This window comes from Bos javanicus, chromosome 1 (genome assembly GCF_032452875.1).
Source record: "Bos javanicus breed banteng chromosome 1, ARS-OSU_banteng_1.0, whole genome shotgun sequence".
Taxonomy (NCBI): domain Eukaryota; kingdom Metazoa; phylum Chordata; class Mammalia; order Artiodactyla; family Bovidae; genus Bos; species Bos javanicus.
This window is the reverse complement of record NC_083868.1, coordinates 152,361,114-152,381,762: the sequence shown is the minus strand read 5'-3', so window position 1 is coordinate 152,381,762 and position 20,649 is coordinate 152,361,114. Positions and strand designations below refer to the sequence as shown.

Here is a 20,649-nt window from a genome sequence, read left to right as displayed (position 1 = left end):
GGCTCAAGGTCTGCTGGAAGTCAAATCTTCTGCAATCCTGGACCCATTTGGTTCTAATCAAATGGAATGTCGTGTCCTCGGGCTATGCCATTCTTTTAAGGGTGTGCTCTGCCCCCTTCCCTCCTGTTTCACTCCATTTTACACGTGGGAAAACCAACCCCGAGCACAGAAGGGAGTTGTCCAAAGCCATGCCCCACGTTACTGTCACATTGGGGCTGGAGACCAGGACCCTCATCCCAGGATGGCACGCCTGACTGAGGGGCAGTCAGGTAGTGAGCACACCTCCAGGCCATTTGACTCAAGGAAGTTCAACTGTTAGTGCCTGGAGAGACAGAGAGAGTGAGACAAAGTGTGAGAGATGGGGAGACAGGGAGGGAGTGGGGCTGAGGCAGGAAAGAGACAGAGAGAGACCCCGGGAAGCCTGAGACATTAGGTCCGGAGCAGAGACGTGGACACCAGAAGGGCTGGACAGGACCTCCGAGACCCTCTGGGCAGTCACCTTTGTTTTGACAATAATGAAACCGTATAGCTGAGTGGTTTCCTTGTATAAAACTTTGGAGAAGTTTGACATGGAATGGCAAAAATGCTTCGGGTGCTTAAACTGGCAAAACTTCTGTCTCTGAGGGTGTTTGAAATGAGGTTTGAAAAACTGAAGAGCTGCAGTAACATGACCCAGCTCCAGGAAATCTGGGTAAAGGGGACGTAGATGGCCTGTCTGCCACAGGCCGGGGTTCAGGACTGCGTGCCCTCTGTCCAGAATTTCCTGATGTTTCTGCCGACAGAGGGAAATGCCCCAGAGACAAAGAGAGCCCTCTCCTCCCTAGCTCTTCCCATCACGCTACCAGCAGATCTCCAATTTCAAAGCTCAGCTCAAATGCCACCTCTTCCAGGAAGCTTTCCTTGATTTCTCACTTAACCCAGCTGGTATCCATCACCTCCTCCTGTAAATCCCTCTAGATACCCAGCTCCATGTCAGCCACTTTTAATTTTCCACCTCATATTTTCATAGTTATCTGAAAATATCGACAAAAGAGTCCCTATTCCACAGGAACTTCACAAGCCTTGCTCTTATCCTCACAACAAATGAACTAGGTTCATTTCTTCCTACCCTCTCAACAGAGAAGTAAGCTAAGGCTCTCAGAGAGTGAATAAAAACTTCCTTAAGTTCAGACAGAGGCAAAAGCAGGGCTCCAGCCCAGTCAAGGCTCCAGGGCCTTGACTCTTTCCACGAAGGCTCATGACACGTACTGAGGGCGGGGACTGTGTCCAGTCAGTGTGTCTGGCAGGCATTTGGCTCTCACCCTCTGCGTGTTCCTGAATGAATGAAACATTCGATGACTGAATGGACGAACACAAGAAGTATCCTTTCTTTTGATGGGTGTAGCTCAGTGGTCGGCAAACTACAGCCTGGGAGCCAAGTCCAGCTTGCCTCCTACTTTTGTAAATAACATTTCACCGCAGCGTGGCCACATGCCCGCTGCCCATGTTGTCTATGCTGTTTTCACGCACGATGGCGGGGATGCAGTGCAGCAGAGGCTGCCCATGGAGCCTAAAACACTTCCTCTCCGGCCCTTTCCAGACAGATTTGCCAACTCCTGCTGTAGTTCATGGTCTTCACTGGGCTGATTTAAGCAACCGTGCTTACTGCCTCTGTGATCTAGAATATTGTGTGTGCGTGTGTGTGTGTGTGTGCATGTGTTTGTGCTCTGGGTGCCTATCAAGTGTCAGGTTTCCACATGTATCTGGTATATATCACTTAATCATTTTACAGGAAAGCTTCATCTAGAAAAAGTTTGCTCTGTCAGCTCTTTCATAATATATACATATTTTAAAATTAAGATTAGCTCTTAGTTAGTTGCCAGCACTTTGGCACAGATATGGTGAAGCAACAAAGACCAAAGACCTTCCCTGGAGTGGAGGTGGGCAGACTGCCCCACCCCGGCCCCTCATGGTGGGGGTGACAGTGAGGCCGGCCCTGTCAGGCTTGCCAGAATCAAGAGCAGCCTGTTCAACGGCTGACCCTCTGCCTCCTCTCTGCCGCAGGGGCCTCAGTATCCCGGGCTCCCAACTCCACCTCCTCCCCTGGTGCTCCCCAGGATGCTCTTCCTCTCCCAAGCCGCCCCCCACCGCCCAGGGCATCCTCCTGAGAGGCGAGAACCCTGCCTCCCCCTTCCTGTTCCCGGGAGCTCAGGACTGGCCTCCAGACCCCTGGCCTCCGGGGCAGAGGCAGGGATTGGCCAGCTCCCACCCCAGATGCCCAGCAGGGCAGGTGCTGGCAGCGCTGGGGGCGTGACAACTCTCAGCCAGCCTCCAGAGGGTGCCCGCTGCCAGTGTGCCTGGGCCCTGCCCGCGATGACCGGCCCACCCCTCAGCCTCGCTCATCTGCTCACAGTTTCAGGACTGCTCTGTTACTCGGCTTGCTGTTTGGGTGAGTTGTGTGTGTGTGTGTGTGTGTGTGTGTGTGTGTGTGTGTATTGCGTGATGCTTTGGGAAAAAAGAGACTCTTGGAAAGCCACGCTGTTCTGGGGAACTTCCAGCAGCCTTTAAATCTCCAAGTCCTCTGCTGGTGTTGGAATTGCCGTGTAAAGGGGTTTGACGTTGGAGTTCGTGCGATCTTGGCTCCCACGCTTGTGTGCCCCTTCAGTGACCCTGGGTGGCAGGCTGGCAGCTGCCCCCTTGGCTCTGAAGCAGCGTGGTGCTCTGTGGTCCGGGGCCACCCAGGCATGGGTGGCAGAGAGGTTCTCCAGCCCTCTCCAGGCCGGGTTCTGTGGCTCACCGCCGCCCCACAACTTTAACATGGTCTTTCAGAGAAGTGCAAACGCCTTCAAGACCTAGGGTCAGAATTTGTGTCTCAAGGCGCATGTGGTGTGAGTGGGGTTGAAGCCAAACTGAGGGGTGCAGTCTGGTCTGGAATCTGTGCATCAGGGGAAAGCCGGCAGCCGGCAGGCAGGCGGGCTGAGAACGGGGCTGTCGCTGAGCCTTCCGACTCATGGTCAGAAGCCCTAGGGATGCTGTGAACGTGTGCCTTCTGCTCTCTGCGCCTTGGCTCCTGTGAGTGCATGTTCCACCACGCAGGGGAGCCGCAGAGGGGCGGGCGGAGCAGGCTGAGCGCCAGCAGCTGCAGCTAGCGTGTGGCTGCACCTACAATTTCCCCAACCTGCAAAGGTAGAAAGTTTGGTCACTTCTTTCCCGTGCCGCTTGATGCAAAACAAGGAGGCAGAAACAAAGGAAGCCGTCTCTAGCACCCTGAGGATGGGCTGGTCTAGTGAGTGAGACCCAGATGGCCCAGACAGTGATGATGCTGAGGTTCACCATGGATGAGAAAGCACTCTGGAGGGGGTTTGGGCCAAATCCCATGTGGTGCAGTTGGGTAAACTGAGTCTCAGGTGGCAGTGGGGAGTCGCGCTGGGCCCCATGGCCCCTTGTGCCTGGGTTCACACTGTGATCCAAGTCCCTGAGTTTCCAAGCATAGGTCTGAGTGAATCACTTTCCAAGACTCAAGGAGGTTTTGTTCAATTGGAAGATGGCATCAACAACAGCAAAGGGAAACACCCCCCCACATTTGCAAAAGCCTGCGTCACACCCAGGATTGTCCCCACCCAGGATGTGGCACAGCTGAGCCACACACAGTGGAACTCCCATGTCTGTGCGTCAGGGCGGGCACTCCCGAGATTCCCTGGAGGTTGGCATTTCCTGGGGCTAAGCCTGGTGGAGCACCCAGGTTTCTGCAAGCCTCATGCACATACGCACACACACACACACACACACACACAAGGCTAAGCCTTGTGGAGCACCAAGGTTTCTGTAGGCCCCATGCACACATACGCACACACACACACACACACACACACAGGGCTAAGCCTTGTGGAGCACCAAGGTTTCTGTAGGCTGCATACACACACACACACACACACACACACACACACACACGATGTTTTCCATTACAACAGAGCCTCTGGGGCTTTCCAGGCTGATCTGAGCTCAGACATGATTCCATGGAGGCAGCCTGGTCCAAAGAGACCCGCAGGCCACTCTGATGACCCCAAAATAGACGTGTGAAGTCCTGTCTTAGTGACCGGGAGGGCAGGGTTGTGGGGGGAGTGGGAAGCTGTTCCCAAACACGTCCACCTGATGGAAATATTCTGAGCTGGAATGAGCTGGAAATAAACTAGATGGTGCTAAAAACAAACTTCTCCAGGGAGCTGGGGCTGGTGGGGGGGCGCGGGGCAGGACGGGGGGCAGCAGAAATAGATGGTCCTCACCTGCTGAACATGAAGCGGGTCTAGGGCTAGGGCTGGGGGCAGCCCTGCAGAAGCCTTAACAGGAGGAGCAGCGGCCAGTGTGCTTGCCAGGGGAGCGCCAGCGTCCGGGGGGAGGTCTGGGGTGGGGCTCTGACGGAGCCAGGGTCTTCCACTGGTGGGGGCCACGCAAGGTGCGGGCTGCAGAGGCCCCCGGGGCCTGGACAGTCTGGAAACAGGAGTGATGAGCAGTGCACCTTCCTGAGCCGCCCACAGGTGCCCCTGGCTGGGAGAGGCCCCGAGGACAACAGCTCAGCCCTGGCCGTCCACCGAGGCCAGGCAGCGGCAAAGGAGAGGCTGCAGCTGTCCGTCCAGAGCCAGGTCAGACTGGGCTTCCCCATAGGCGGCCCTCCAGCATCATGTAGCAAAGCCTCACTCCTAGAATAAATCCTTCCTCGCCCCCTCTTGCGAGATGCCCGTGGGTACCCTGGTGCGTGTCCTCACTCCTCGAGATGAGGTAGTGGAGCCCACTGTGTTCAGCAACAGGTGTGACTTGTTGGAGGCATTGACACTTTCTATAATGTATCAGGTGGTTGTTCCAGGAGCCTCTGGCCTTCTTAGCTCCTGACCTTTATTTCCACACCCTGTCAGTCCAGATCAGCAAGAAGGACTCTTTGAACCAGAGTTCAAATCCTGTCTCTGTCACTTACTAGTTGTATGACCTTGGGTAATTGCTTCACCTCTTTGCCTCAGCTTATGGATCTGTAAAATGGGATCACAGTAATAATAGTACTTAACTCTCAGGGCTGCTCTGAGGATTGTTGTTCAGTTGCTCTTTGCAACCTCATGGACAGCAGCGTGTCAGGCTTTCCTGTCCATCACCATCTCCCGGAGTTTGCTCAAACTCACATCTTCATGTCATCCAATCATCTCATCCTCTGTCATCCTCTTCTCCTCCTGCCTTCAATCTTTCCCAGCATCAGGGTCTTTTCCAATGAGTCGGCTCTTCGCATCAGGTAGCCAAAGTATTGGAGTTTCAGCTTCAGCATCAGTCCTTCCAATGAATATTCAGGGTTGATTTACTTTAGGATGGACTGGTTGGATCTCCTTGCAGTCCAAGGGACTCTCAAGAGTCTTCAACACCACAGTTCAAAAGTATCAATTCTTTAGTGCTCAGCTGTCTTTGTAGTCCAACTCTCATATCCATACATGATTACTGGAAAAACCAGAGCTTTGACTATACGGACCTTTGCTGGAAAAGTAATCTTTCTGCTTTTAAATATGCTCTTTAGGTTTGTCATAGCTTTTCTTCCAAGGAGCAAGCGTTTTTAATTTCATGGCTGCAGTCACCGTAGTGATTTTGGAGCCCAAGAAAATAAAGTCTGTCACTGTTTCCATTTTTTACCCATCTATTTGCCATGAAGTGATGGGACTGGATGCCATTATCTTGACTTTTTGAATGTTGAGTCTTAAGCCAGCTTTTTCATTCTCTTTTCACTTTCATCAAGAGGCTCTTTATATCCTCTTCACTTTCTGCCATAAGCGTGGTATCATCTGCATATCTGAGGTTATTGATATTTCTCCTATAAATCTTGATTCCAGCTTGTGCTTCACCCAGCCCGGCATTTTGCATGATGTACTATGCATATAAGTTAAACAATCAGGGTGACAATATACAACCTTGATGTACTCCTTTCCCAGCTTTGAACTAGTCCATTGTTCCATGTCTGGTTCTAACTGTCACTTCTTGACCTGCATACAGGTTTCTCAGGAGACAGGTAAGGTGGTCTGGTATCCCCATCTCTTGAAGAATTTTCCACAGTTTATTGTGAGCCACACAGTCAAAGGCTTTGAAATAGTCAATAAAGCAGAAATAGATGCTTTTCTGGAATTCTCTTGCTTTTTATATGATCCAGTGGATATTGGCAATTTGATCTTTGGTTCCTCTGCCTTTTCTAAACCCATCTTGTACATCTGGAAGTTCCTGGTTCACGTGCTGTTGAGGCCTAGCTTGAAGGATTTTGAGCATTGCCTTGTTAGCCTGTGAAATGAGTACAATTGTGTGGTAGTTTGTATATTTTTTGTCATTGCCCTTCTTTGGTATCAGAATGAAAACTGGCTATTTCCAGTCCTGTGGCCACTGCTGAGTTTTCCGAATTTGCTGGCATATTGAGTGCAGCACTTCCACAGTATCATCTTTTAGGATTTGAAATAGTTCAACTGGAATTCCATCACCTCCACTAGCTTTGTTTGTAGTGATACTTCCTAAGGCCCACTTGACTTCACATTCCAGGATGTCTGACTCTAGGTGAGTGACCACTCCATCGTGGTCATCTGGGTCATTAAGACATTTCTGTACAGTTTTTCTAATTCTAGACTCCTAATTTATCCCTCTCCCTTTCCTGTTTGGTAGCCATAAATTGGTTTTCTCTGTGAGTCTGTTTTGTATTAATAAATAAGCTCATTTGTTTCATTTTTTAGATTCCACATATAATATTTATACAATATTATAAGTAATATTGGGCTTCCCTTGTGGCTAAGCTGGTAAAGAACCTGCCTGCAATGCGGGAGACCTGCGTTTGATCCCTGTGTTGGGAATATCCCTGTAGAAGAGAAAGGCTACTCCATCCAGTATTCTGGCCTGGAGAATGCCATGGACTGTATAGTCCATGGGGTCGCAAAGAGTCTGACACAACCAAGCGACTCTCGCTTTCACTTCATCAGTAATATTATATGATATTTGTCTTTCTGTGACTTGATTCACTTAATATGACACTCTCTAGGTCCATTTGTGTTGCTGCAAATGGCGTTATTTCATTCTCTTTTAGGGCTGAGTAATATTCCTTTGTATAAGTATACCTCATGACCTTTATCGCCACACACAGTCAGTCCAGATCAGCAGAAAGGACTCTGGGACCAGAGTTCAAATACTGTCTTTATCCGCTCCTCAGCCGATGGACATTTAGGTCACTTCCATGTCTTGGCCAGCGTAAACAGTGCCACCATGAACACTGGGGTACATGTATCTCTTTGAATCAGAGTTTCCTCTGGATATATGCCCAAGAGTAGGATTGCCAGGTCACACAGTTGTTCTATTTTTACTTTTTTAAGGAACCTCCGCTCTGTTCTCCATGACTGCACTCATTTACCCCACTAACAGGCTGGTGGTGTTCCCTTTTCTCCACACCCCCTCCGGCATTTATTACTTGTATACTTTTTTATGGTGGTCATTCTGACCGGTGTGAAGTGATGCCTCACTGCAGTTTTGATTTGCATTTCTCTAGCAACTAAATGGCAGCCCACTCCACCGTTCTTGCCTGGAGAATCCCAGGCAGGGGGAGCCTGGTGGGCAGCTGTCTATGGGGTCGCACAGAGTCGGACACGACTGAAGTGACTTAGCGGCAGCAGCAGCAGCAACTAGTGATGTTCAGCATCTTTTCACATGCCTATTGACCATCTGGGTGTCTTCTTTGGAGAAATGTCTGTTTAGGTCTTCCGTCCATTGTTTGATTGGCTTGTTTGTTTTTTGTTATTGAGTTGTACAATCTGTTTGTATATTTTGGAGATGAATCCCTTGTTGGTTGCATCATTTGCAAATATTTTCTCCCATTCTGTAGGTTGTCTTTGTTCTGTTTATGGTTTCCTTTGCTGTGCCAAAGCTTATTAGTTTGGTTAAGTCTCATTTGTTTATTTTTGCTTTTATTTCTATGGCCTTGGGAGACTGACCAAAGAAAACATTGGTACAATTTATTTCAGAGAGTGTTTCATGGGGCCTTGTTAGAAATTTTCATTTTCAATTGTCACAACAGCTGAGCCGAGAGGTTTCCTGTAGTGGGACAGCATCATATGTGTGTCCCATGTCCCACATGACTGTGAAACATCAAATGGGAGATGTGTACCTTTTATCATTATCTCATCCTAGGAGCTAATGCTCTTTCACATCAATATTTGTTGAACTGCTATAGTATGAAACTGAGTTTTCTCAGATAACTGCTGAGTAGTGACTGCGTTGTTTGGTTGGGATTTTACGCATGATTTTTCCTCATTTGAGAAAAGTCACATCTCACAGTGGGCACCCCACTTGAAGCATGTGCATTGCAGATACCGCACCTTATGTTAGTAGACTTTGTGTTCAGTATGGTTTCACACGCAGGCACGAGCACCTAACTATGTCATCAAGTTTTCTGACATGCTAGTGCTCAACAAATATGCATATCAAAACATGCATTTTATATCATAAATCACTTTTCTGAAAGCTCTCTTTTATATATATTCAGAGCGTTACATTGATTTTTAAATGGCATAGGTATGTTGTCCTATTTTTGAATTTTATTTTAGGATAACAAAGGGGTCTTTAAAGATACTTCTTACCAATGGGGCCTTGTGTCTGAGGGGGCTGAGGACCACTGGTCCAGACAGCGGGCTGCTCCTCCACGAGGTTCAAGGGTGTAGGTGTGTGCAGAGTGATTCCCAGGGTGCTGGAGCTGATACAGGCAGCCCACACTGCGTGCCTTCTGGGAAGCACCCGCTGCCTACCTGAGGTCGGGTCAGGCCTCGGATCACAGGGTGGAAAGAAAAGACAAGCACTGTCCCCGGGAGACAAGTCTGAAAACTGGTTTCAGGGCAGAGAGGGATGTGAAAGGCAACCCACCCATGTTCTGTGAGGTCAGAGATTCGGAGAAGGGGTGGACGAGGAGGTACCATCACGAGACCAGGACTGGGCACTGGAAAATCAACAGCTCTGGGCGATGTTTGAGTAGTGCGTGTGTTTGGGTGAACACGCATCCACTTTTCCATGGGTGAACATGTAGGCATGAGAGTTGCCGAGCCATCGGATGTGGCTGCATTCGGCTTTAGGAGACGATGCAGCGAGTTTTCCAATTGAGGCCATTTTCTCTCCCACCAGCCAATGAGTGAGCATTCTGGTTGTCCCACGCCCTTACTGACAGATGTTACGTTCTGGCCTTCTCAGTTTAGCCGGTCTGGCGGGCATGTAGCCGTGTCGACCCAGTGTTCAGAGGCAGCAGGATGGATAAGAGGGTTGTGGTCATGTCCCACAGGGGGACTCTGTTCAGCAGCATGACGACGACAAGCAGCGATCAGGATGCCTGTCACAGACGCAATGTCGAGCCAAAGAAGGACACAAGAGTTGACGTTCATACAAAGCTCAAATGCAGCCGCAAGGACTCCCCCAGGCTGGGAGCCAGGGCGGTGTGCAGGGAGCAGGGTAGAGACTGGGCAGGAGCTGAAGGGGCTCCTGGAGGCTGGGGGGTTCGGGATCTCTACCTGGGTGCTGCAGGAATCCCCGGGGATCTGTGTCCTTTCTGCCAGGACCACCTCAGCCCTGAATGTGTGCTAACGCTGAACGCCTGACCGTGAAGCTGCAAGGATCCAGGGCCCCCTCCTCATCTCACTCCTGTGTCTGAAGACATTAACCTGTAGCTCTCCTGTGAGCTCGGGTGACCCAAATGTCTGTGTAAAGTCTGGAGTCAAACGGATGCTTGACATCTTGGCCCGGGGTCACTGCCTCCCCCACAAAACGGTTCCTTGCAGGCATGTGTCAAGGGTGTGAGCAGAGCCTGCCTTCTCCCCAGCTGAGAGAAGGGGCCCCTGGCGGGTCCGTTTGAACCGTCTGTTCTCTGTCCCGTCTACAAAGTGACTGTCAGCCTCTGGAGAAGGAGCCTGGCCTCCCGGTGGTCCCAGCGGCTGCAGTGCCCACTCGCTTACCAGGCGAAGCGGGGAGGGCCCGGGCAGGGATAGGCAGGGGTGGTGCTCCCGCCCAGCAGGCTGCAAGTGAGAGTGGCCGTCCAGGGTGGCACACGACCCCCTCTCCCCGGGCACAGTGGGCACCCAGAGGCCCTGACGCAGCCCCCACACTAATGAGCGGGGGTTTCCTCCCAGCAGCCCTGCCCGGCCTGGATCAGAAGAGGCGCGGCAGCCCCCGAGCATGCTGCCTGCTGACGCCCCCGCCACCCCCGCTGTTCCCGCCGCCCTTCTTCCGAGGGGCCCGGGGCCCGGTGAGTACCGCTGACTGTCGGGGTCCTGGGCCGCTCCTCCGCCCAGCCATGCCCCCTCCTTCGGGCGGGGGCTCCTCCCGGGGCTGTCCTCAGGGGCCGGCTCTCTGCACCCCCTAACAGACCTCAAGCAAGAGGGAGGGAGACGCCTCCTCACCGGGAGCTGGGCTGGGCGGTTCAGCTGGCCAGCAGGCAGACAGCGGGCAAGGGTCCTGTCCGCTCAGAGACACTGAGGTGAACTGATAACTTTCTGGGCTCCTGTCAGCGGCTCAGACGTGGAGTTTCCCCCTCTTGTTTTGTCTTCTCCCTAAGTGCATGTGAAATTTCCTTCTTATCCACCGTTATCCACAAGGTGACACAAAAAACAGTCCTGAGAGGGGGAATGGGACTGCGGAAAGAGAGGGGAAGGTGGGGAAAGGGAGGGGAAGGCAGGGAAAGAGCAGGATGGGGGAAGCTGAGCTGGAAGGCATTCCAGGGGCTCTAGATGCTCGGATCTTTCCAGAGCCTCTTAGACCCATACTGTCCAATACACTAGCCTCTGGCCCCATGTGGCCTGTTCCAACTGAGATGTGTAGAGTATAAAACACACACTGAATGCCTTTATAATGACACAAAATATCTCAGTATTTTTTTTACATTGAAATAATATTGGGGATATACTGGGTAAGATAAAACCCTCATCAAAATTAATTTCACTTATTCCCTTTTACCCTTTTTATGTGGTTACCAGGACATTTAAGACGACACATTAGTGTCACATTAGTGACTCATTTTACTTCTATTGGATGGTGCTGTCCTGGATGCTGGGTAAAGGCCCCCGAGTGAGTTCCTAACTCCGTCCAGAGTGGTTCCTTTTTCTCTGTAATCCATTGAAGCCAGGCTTGTCTCAGAGCAGATGAGAGGAAGGAGACTGGGAGTGAGAGGTCGCCGTTGTGAGACGCCCACTGGGGAGTCAGGGTACGGCCGGCCTCGGGGCTGGGCTGTGGAACAGGCCTGTGTCCGGGGCTGACCCTTCTTCTGCGCCCCTGGTCACACGTAGAACCTGTGTCACCTTGCCTTGAAGCTTCTCTCCCCAGACATGAAGAATCTTGTCCTGGAGCTGGAGACGGCACAGTCCCCGTGTGCGCAGGGGTCGCTCAGCTCATCTGGGCCTCCGGGCCCCCAGGTCAGTTCCCCCCCAGGCCCTTCCCCTGAGGTCCGGGCCCCCAGGTCAGTGCACCCTGGGCCCTTCCCCTGAGGTCCTATCACAGGGCAGGGACCCTACCCTGTCCGCCACCCCCAGGGAAGAGTTTCCCCTCTTCAGGTGCCCTGGGGTTGTTTTCCTGTCCTGGAGGAACCACATGGTTCTTCTCTGGCCGATTCTGCTTCCCAGCCTCAGTGTGCCCATCTGCACAATGGGGATATAACTTCCCCTGCAGTACCAGATGTGGGAGGTAACCAGGCGAGCTACTGCCTAGATGGCAGTGGTTATTGTTATAGTTGTCATCAGAAAAATGCTCAGGAGAAGTGCAACTGTTAACCCCACCCCGAGGGGCCGTATGCAGGGCAGAAAACTGGGGCAACAGGGAACGTGGTGCTCTGAACTCACTTTAGCCCTAGACACGGGCCCCAGCCAGCCCGCCCCTCCCCACCAGAGCTCAGGTCAGAGTGAGGAGCAGGTCAAATGCTGGTGGAAGCATTTTCTAGACAGACAAAGGGTCCCCTCTAGAGACTGTCTCACAGACTCCTGAGCCCTCTGGCTGCCCTGGCGGAGTGGGTCCGTCGAGGAGGACGTGGGGTCTGGGCTTGCATGGGGACAGGAGAGAGGAATTCTGTCACCTCTCTGTGGCTTTCTGTCACAGGAAGACCAAGACACACTCCTCACCCTGGGAGCAAAGCCCCGTGTGGGGACCCGTATCTCCTGCAAATTGTCTCCCACGACGCCCCAGCCCGCTCAGTGCAGCCGCCGTGTATGTCCTGGGTCCTCATCCACCCAAAGTCTGTGGCAGCCTTTGGGCCTTGCCTGTGGCTCTGGCTGTTTGCAACGCCCTTCCCTCTGACTGCCCCGTGGCCCACTCCTCTGTCCCTCAGAACCCAGGCGCCCACCCCCCCTAGACATGCCCCTCCACCCTCCGTCACAGTAGCCGCCCCATCGCTCTCCACCCAGGGGCCAGGTTTCCTTCTCTGCTTAGTTTTCTCATGTCGTCACAGTTTTATTCTTGTTCCTGGACTCTTGGGTCTCCCCGCCTCCATAAAATACAAGCTCTGTGCCTGAGGTTGGCAAGCTATGGCCAGGAGTGCAGTCCGGCATGTTTTGTAATTAAAGTTGATCGTTCTCTGGCGACTCCTTCCACTGAAGGGCAGAGTTGAGGAGTTGTGACAGAATTGCTGTATCAGAGGCAAAGCCGAAGCATTTCCCCTCTGGCTCCTTGCAGACCAGCTCTTGCCAACAGGGGCATTGTCTACCTTGCCTTGTGCCCACCTGCCGGGGTCCTGCCCCCGTGGATTCAGGGAATTCGAAGGGGAGACGGCTTCAGCGATCAGGATACGATAGAATTAAAGATATAAAGAGTGGTTAAATAGGGATAGCTCAGCGAAGAAATTCAGTGAAGAAAAGAGGCTGAATAACTTGGTTTACGTGGAAAACCAATAAAATTCCAAGACAAGGAATTTGCGCCACCTACATAGGCCACAGGCATCCTCCCGTTCTCCCAAAGGAGAGGAGACACTAAGGCCTCCCCGGTCAGATCTTAGAAGCCCAGGCAAAATTAGTAGGCTTGACGAGCCTCCACACTCCAGATGGGAATTCGGCCAGAAGGTGAGAGAAAAAACGACATGGGGAGACCAAGCTTCGGTGAACAAGGCCCGCACTTTATTTTCCAAAGTAGTTTTTATACCTTAAGTTGTGCATAGAGGATAATGGGGGAAGGGGTAGAGTCAGCAGTAAGCCAGGCTTTCTTCCTGCAAACTTATCATATGCAAAAGTTTAGGTGATTTACATCATCTTCTGGCCCGGAGGCCTGTTAACATTTTAGGATCCTTTCTTCAGAAAACTTATTTTTCTCTAAAGGTGATTATTCTAAAGTCAGGCACCACCCTCTGAAAGCATTAGATAAAGTTGCATTCCTATAGGGCAAAGGTATGGTGGGCTATAACAAGAAAAGAATTAACTCAAGGGTCCAAGGTTACAAACATTAAAGCTACTACTTACATTCCTATACACCAATTATATTACTCAGTACACTCCCAGGGACACAGTAGGTAAGGGATATGGAAACTTAGCAGCAAACATTGGCCCAATAAATGAAAACCCTTCACCAATATAATTTCTAATCAATCCGTTATACTATACTAATAATCTTCTAACTGCTCAAAGGAATCTGTATTTAGAAAGTTTAGAACATCTCGTGCCTCTCATGGTTGGGAGGCTGTGAACAATCACGTGTGGCCGGAAGAACCTGTTCAGGCAGGCTAGAGAACTTCCACAGGAGTTTGTGAACTAAAACACTCTTGTCACACCCAGGAACTTTATTAACTGGAGCTGTAAGTTAACTCTTTTTCAGAGAGAGAGAGGTGGTGGGGGACAGCCCCCCATAAAGTCAGAGGTATAGGTGAGAGCACAAAGCAGTAAAGTAGGCAGACTTTGGTTTTGGGGGTAGATGCTCGAGAATTTCCAGGGAGACTCCTGAGGCTCAATCCCGCCTTTGCGTATGCTGAGCCTCCTTCCTCATGACCTTTGCCATGGGCGGAGTTCCTCACGCTGGTTCCCGGCACCCACCCACACCAGTACCCGGGGTGTAGTCCTGGCCCGTGTTTCTGGGGAATTTTAAAAGGTCCCCAAGAGCTTGTAATGTGCAGAAAGGCTTGGAATCCCTTGGCTGGGAAGTAGAGCTTCCCCGTAAATGTTTATTAAATGCACTGAAGGAAGCAGGACTTGGGACCCACAGTTGGCCAGAACTGCCACAGAGGCTCTGGGAAGCCTGCAGAGATGCAAAGTGGGTGCCCAAGGCTCAGCTCCCAGGGGGATTTCCATCTTCTCAGTTCCCGCGGTCTGCACCTGCAGAGAATCCACGGGACAGGAAGGGGGTCCCAGCTGCCCTGAGGCCATGGTCTCCAGCCCCACAGGAGCCTCTCTGACCTGGTGGAAGCCTATGTGGGTCCCTGGGAGGCTGTGTGGCTGGCTCCGGGGATCCCACAGCCACCTCTGTGCTCTAGAAACACAGGGCAACCCTGTACCCACACAGAGGGGGAGCCTCAGACCCACAACTGCTAGCACCTGGGAACTTGCTGGAAGCACAGAATCTCAGCCTCCCCTCCCCCCACCCCACCCCGTCTCATCAGAACCTGCATCTTAACAGACTGCCCAGAGGGAATCACCCTCATGTCAAAGTTTGGGAAGCCCTGAGCTAGGGACAGCATCATGGCCTGATAAATAGTTCTAGCCCATTTGAAGAAAACAGAAAAATTACTGAGGCTTGGAAAAGAAGAAAGAATGGAACTGAAACTCTCCCTCCCCCCCGCAAACAGAAGGAGAATAAACCAAAAGCAGTGGTTCCCCAACTTTTCTGCCCATTAGAATCCCGTGGGATGCCTGTGTCCCTGGGGAATTTTAAAAGGTCCCCCAGGGGTTTCTGATGTGCAGAGAGGATCAGAATCCCTTGGCTGGAGGGGGTCGTTTGAACAAGCTTCACAGAAATCCTATTTCAGACACGCTTCACACAAGGCGTGCTCTCCTTCAGATCTTGGGGATGAAGAAGTGGCCTGGGGGTTTTGGTGGATTTCCGCTCTGCTGTCCTGGGGAGCTTGGCAGATAGCTGGCCAACTGAGGGTTTCGTAGGCACGTGTACCGAGGGCAGCTGCATCCTGCCGTGTGTGTGCCAAGCTTCAGTGCGAAAGGCACAGGGCTCCCCGAGCTGGACTCAGCCCCTCTCCCTGGGCGGGCAGTGGGACAAAAATGCACTCTTCACCTGCCCACACTCTTAGCATCTTAAAACAGAAGGCTTTTGCTCTTCCTGGTACCCAGAGATCCACCATGGGAATTTCTATGTTAGCTACTCCTGCAGGCAAAGCCTGACTTTTGTCTGGTCAGGGCCGCAGGGAAACTTGGTAAGAGCAGCGGAAAAGAGGTGAGAGGTGGCGAAGCATCTTGTGTTCAGCAAATAGCCCTTTTTAAGTCTCTTGAGTTGCCTTCGCCAAGCACTCAGGATGTTTGGGCCATCCGAGAATTCCAGAGAGAAAAGGAAAGTCACAGAAAGCAGGTATGTGAGCACCGTAGTAACAGTGATGCTGAAAACAGCCCAGAGAAAGCAAGTAGAGGGGTCCCAGGGAGAGGGATGGGCCTGGCCTGGATGGGGCGCAGGATCCTTCCTGCCGTGCGGGGACCCCTGAGTCTGCGGCGAGAACCGCCTACTGAGGGGCCAGGGCACCCAGGGCCCCCCACACCCATCCTGCCTCTGGCTGATGCGGGCTTTGTTCTTTTCTTATCTTGATCGTGTAGGGCCCCCCCGGGCTTCCTGGCAAGACTGGACCAAAGGGAGAGAAGGTATGAAGCACCTCTGTCTTCACCCCCACCTCCCCTGGGTAATGCCGGCCTGGTTTCTGGGGACACCACTGAGGATTTTCTGGTTGAGATTTCGAAGCATGCACTAATCCTGCCTTAGAGGGTGACGATGGGCTCCGTGGTGACTGCGGGCGTGGGACCCCACCCGTTGGTCTCAGTGGGGCCCAGTGACGTGGCGGGGATGCTGTGAGCGTCCAGGGCACCTCGCCGCGTGGGCATGCCAGCTCATCAGACCTTGCCAAGCCCTCAGGTTCCAGAACTTTTCCTCCAAAGCAGTCTCTGCTTACCTGTCTTCTCCATCCACAGGGGGAGCTTGGTCGACCAGGAAGGAAGGTACAGTCCACGTTACCCTGTCAGAATTACACGTGCAGCTGTGCTGGGCATGTGAGAGTGTGTGCCCTCGGGGGTGGGGACCGGCTGCACACCCCCGCAGCCCCGATCCCCAGGAGTTATGCTGATGAGGACGGAAGCAACCGCCTCCCTCTGCCCGCTTCTCAGTCAGGGTCTGCAGCCTGCTCCTGGTGGCATTCGGACTTCAGAAGCTGCCAAGCCTGGCCAGGTCTCCCCCCAGCCTCATCCTGCCGTCCATCAGAGAAAGCCTCCAAAGCCCCAGCCAGCGGCACCAAATGACTCTCACTGTCGATTTGATTAAACTGGAATTAAGTGTCAGACAAGAACGAATGGCTTTGCCTCAGGGCCCAGCTGAAATAAACAGGAGTTACCTAAGGTCGCAGGGACTCTGAATAAACCAAACACACGTTATCAAGACTCTCATTGGCATCAGGAAGGAGTCGACCCACCATTACCCACTGCGGTCAGTGGGTGCAGGCACTGAAATTGTCGGTCTTGGGGATTCAGAAGAAGGTTCAAGACCAAGAAAAGATGCCCATGGTTCTAAATATAAATTACTATTTCCCCAGTTATTTTATTCAAATACTTTTACTATCAATAAGAGCTTCAAACAGACCTTTGTATGACCAAGTCCTAGCCCTTTAGGACACAGATGACCACTCCAGCCATGGCCTAGTGGTTGCCTGAAGCACCGGGCTGGGAGGATTCTGGCCTCCTCTCTGTGCTCAGAACAAGGCCTGTGATTGTTTAGTGATGTCTGCCGTGGGTGAAGTAGGCAGGAGCGGGAGCAAGTGTGCCCGCCAGCACCGTGATCTCCAGGTCAGGGATGAGCCTTCCATATCCCCAGCTAGGCTAACCGAAATTAGCCAGTGGGTGCAGAGGTCAATGCAGACCCAAACTCACTGCCCCCACACTGTCTTGCAGGGCTCACTCTTCCACAGCTCCTTGGCCTCCTTTGGGTTTGCTAGACACAGAGATAGAGGTGGTCCATGCCATGTGCAAGTGAATTAATGATTAAAGCAGCTCTCTCCAGAGGAGCCTAGGGGAGGGGAGACCCAGCTCAGGCAGGGGAGGAAACCCAACGGGGGCAGGAGGGTGGTACCAGGTGACATCCAGCTTCAGCCTGAGCCACAGAGGAGCTCTGGAGTGGAATGGCAACAGAGAATTTGTCCTGCTTCATCTTGATGTAAGGGGGCTGGGCTGTTGGCTTCAGGAAGGGGTGGTACATCAACTGGTGGGCAGCCCCCAGCAAACCCACATGTGAAGGAGTGAGTTGTTATGGCAAGGAAGGCATCCTCTGGGAGGTGGGCACGCTGAGCAGGGGAAAGACTTCAAGGGAAAAGGCCCAGCCTCTGTTGCTGCTCCCCTAAACCTCATCCTCCCCTTCTACATTGCCTCCTTGGAGAGAATATATTGGAATGCAGGGGACGTGTGGGTGGGTGATAATGGTCAAAGGACCGAGACGTTTAGAGCCCCTTCCCACCACCTTCCATTTCTTAAATGGAACAATCTCATGTGTTGATGTCATGTGATACCAAGGGCTTTAACTCCCATCTGAGAGGCCCAGCTTTCCAGGCCATGAGTCTTTGGAGGTGGGGATGAGCATCCTGGGGCCATGCTTGGGCCCATACTCCCTACCGGGCCACAGAGACAAACCTGTTTTCAGAGGGAGGGGAACAAGCCCAATAGTCCTAACTTTTGTTCTCTGTCTTTGAAGGGCAGACCCGGCCCCCCAGGAGTTCCTGGCATGCCTGGGCCTGTCGGCTGGCCCGGCCCTGAAGGCCCCAGGGTAAGTGTGGTGGCTCTCAGGGCATCAGAACTCGAGGGGAGGAGGTGGCAGCTCCCTTGTCTCCTGGCACAGTTGGCGAAACTCAACCTCTTCAGGACAGGAAGAAAGGAGAGAGCCCAAGGACCGCCCAGGGGGCCCCAAACACTTCCTCCCTTGCCTGGACCACGAGACGGCAGTCAGTCCCACAGCTGCTCCTGTGGGAGGAGAAGCAAGGGCCTGCTGCCTCCTTCCCAAGCCCTGTCCTGCTCTGTCCTGAGAGTTAGTTCATAATTCTTTGGCTCCCGGAGATGACCCCAAAGGAGCTCGTGTCTGGAAGGCTGTTGGCCTGTCATACTAATTGGGCAGGGGGTGGAAGGTGAGGGCAAGGGAGTTGGGGGCTGGAACCACGGAAACCCTGCATTCCCAGGTGGATTGCTAAATGCTGGGGAAATCCCCTTCCTCAAACAGGTGAGGAGAAGCTGACATACCCACACGCATGTCTTTTTACACACTTTGGTTGTAGACTATTGCAGGCAGAGGCCATGACTTAGAACTGAGCTGCAGAAGTCGGGGGTGGGTAGGGGAATGTCACTATCTGCTCTGACGCATTGGCTGCATTTATTATGAGACTAGAAAATTGTTACCAATCGTCTTAGGAAAAGTTCCGAGGATATTTTCTTAAAAATCCACTGTATATGATGCTGAACCATCCAATATGGCAGCCACCAGGCACATGTGACTATTGAGCCCTTGAAATGTGCCAAGTGCAACTGAGGAACTGAAATTTTAATTAATTTAAGTTTGATTTTAAGAATCTTTACTCAATTCAGTTATTTGAAAACATTTAAGTATTTTTGAGCAACTTGAGTTGAAATCTGCTTTTTTAACTATAAATTTTATGAAATCTAATACAGATCAAGTATTTTAGGTGAAAATTTAGCACCTGAATTGAGCTGTGATTTAAATGTTAAATACACAACAGATTTCAAATATTTATTGTGAAAAATCAAATGTAAAACTCTCATGGATAGTTTTTACATAGATGACATGTTTAAAATAATTGGATTCTTAAATAGTGATTAATAATTAGATTAATTAGAGAGTAAATTTAAAGTTTAAATTTAAAGTTAATCTCATCCGTTTCTTTTAAGGTGACTTCTAAAAAATTTTAAATTAAGTATGTGGTTCACCTTATATTTCTATTGTTTAGTGGTGGTTAAAGTTTTTTAGCAAGGCAAGTACTGAAAGTTCCAACTGTAAACCATTCTGAAGGGTAACAGATCCCATCCATGAGTCCTAGTCCCCGGCTTCCACTCAGAGGTTAATGGTGACTCTGCTTGGCCGCAAACCTAGGGTAAGAGTATGTGGAAACATGTGCAAGGCCCTCCCTATGCAAACAGCAGAGCAGATGTAGCTTTTTGGAGCACATTAACCTTGTCCTTTGAGTACCCAAGTGCCTGCATGCTCTCTTCCCCACCCTTTCCCAACCCTCTCTGGGAGAAGATCAAATGTCAGTTCATTTATAACACGTGAGTGAGCATTTGGTTTGGAGAGCTGCTCTACCTTGGACAATTTCTCTCTACATTTCATGACAAATACCAGAATGAAGCCTTGAGTCTGTAGCCTTGGATCCCTGGGAGTAAACAAGGGAGCACTGGGGTCCTCAGGTTCTCAGGCCAGCCTCGATGTCCCCAGCTCCATCCTGATCTTGCCCGTGCCTCTCCTGGTTCAGCTTCTCTAGGAAATGTCACTGGAGGTCTTTTTTCCCCCCTTCTTGTGATTCCCACAGGGTGAAAAAGGTGACCTGGGTCTGATGGGCTTGCCAGGGTCAAGAGGACCAATGGGCTCCAAGGTCAGTGTGTTGGTCAGATAGATGGTTCCGGGTCTTCTGATTAAGGCTCTGGAGCAGCTGGTGTCTATAAAGTGGGGACTGGGTGACTGCTGTCATGGGCTGGGGATTATCACAGATGTTGGAGAGGCTGGTGTCAGGCTGTGCTTATCTTTACTAGCCCTCGGGGAGGTATGCCCTGGGACACGGGGCAGAGGGAGGCCGTTCCTGCTGTTCTCTTGGACAATGAGGGTCAAGCCTCTGGGCAACAAAGCAGATGGAAGCCTTTTGTATTGGCCTTTGGGGGTGGGGGTTAAGGAAAGCAATGCTCTTTTTAGGCCTGGTGTAAACACAACTCTCAGGGACATCTTTATACTCACTGCTGCAACCGTCCCCTGACCCCCAGTGTGGAGACATATCCCACCACCCCATCCAGGGGTTCCTTCCACTCTTACACCAGACCCGGAGGTCCTACAGGGCTGACTGTAAATGTGCCTTTTGCTTTCTTTTAGGGCTACCCTGGATCCAGAGGGGAAAAGGTTCGTGCTTGTCTCTCACGGCTCCCCGGAGCCGAGTCTGGGGTCAGTGATGCACAGAGCATGGGCCCAGGGGTCTCTTTAGTCAGTGGCTGCAGCTGCCACCTCTCGATGTTACCTGTCCTTTGTCAGTGGGCTGCGAGACAGAAGTGAGGGCCTCCGAGCCAGGACAGGCGGGTTAGGGAGGCTCTCCCAGTGGAAGTGGAAGCCCCTCACGTGAAGCAGGTAAGGGCTGGAGGTTGTGCCAGCTGCTGCGTGAACACACCTGGCAGGGGGGGCTGGGCGAAGATGGTAGATGTGTGACTTAGGCCACGCTTCTACCACACAGCCTCGTTGTCTGTCAGAAATGGAGTAAAAAATCCAGCCACACCCTGA

General features: G+C 51.8%; 1 protein-coding gene across 4 annotated transcripts in view; it reads left to right on the top strand.

The window, feature by feature from the left end:
* The window catches only part of COLQ (collagen like tail subunit of asymmetric acetylcholinesterase), a 66,035-nt gene that overhangs the window by 21,426 nt on the left and 23,960 nt on the right, over window positions 1-20,649 (top strand). The window contains exons 1-8 of one of the 4 annotated variants that reach the window (XM_061425006.1): window positions 2,007-2,428; window positions 10,143-10,255; window positions 11,316-11,417; window positions 15,729-15,773; window positions 16,098-16,124; window positions 17,860-17,931; window positions 19,700-19,762; window positions 20,251-20,277. In XM_061425006.1, the coding sequence (XP_061280990.1) occupies window positions 2,098-2,428; window positions 10,143-10,255; window positions 11,316-11,417; window positions 15,729-15,773; window positions 16,098-16,124; window positions 17,860-17,931; window positions 19,700-19,762; window positions 20,251-20,277 (780 nt within the window). In that variant the 5' untranslated portion in view covers window positions 2,007-2,097. Of the gene's footprint in view, window positions 1-2,006; window positions 2,429-10,139; window positions 10,256-11,315; window positions 11,418-15,728; window positions 15,774-16,097; window positions 16,125-17,859; window positions 17,932-19,699; window positions 19,763-20,250; window positions 20,278-20,649 lie in introns of those variants that run through there. The other 3 variants (XM_061424996.1, XM_061425021.1, XM_061425013.1) reach the window with 3 other exon arrangements.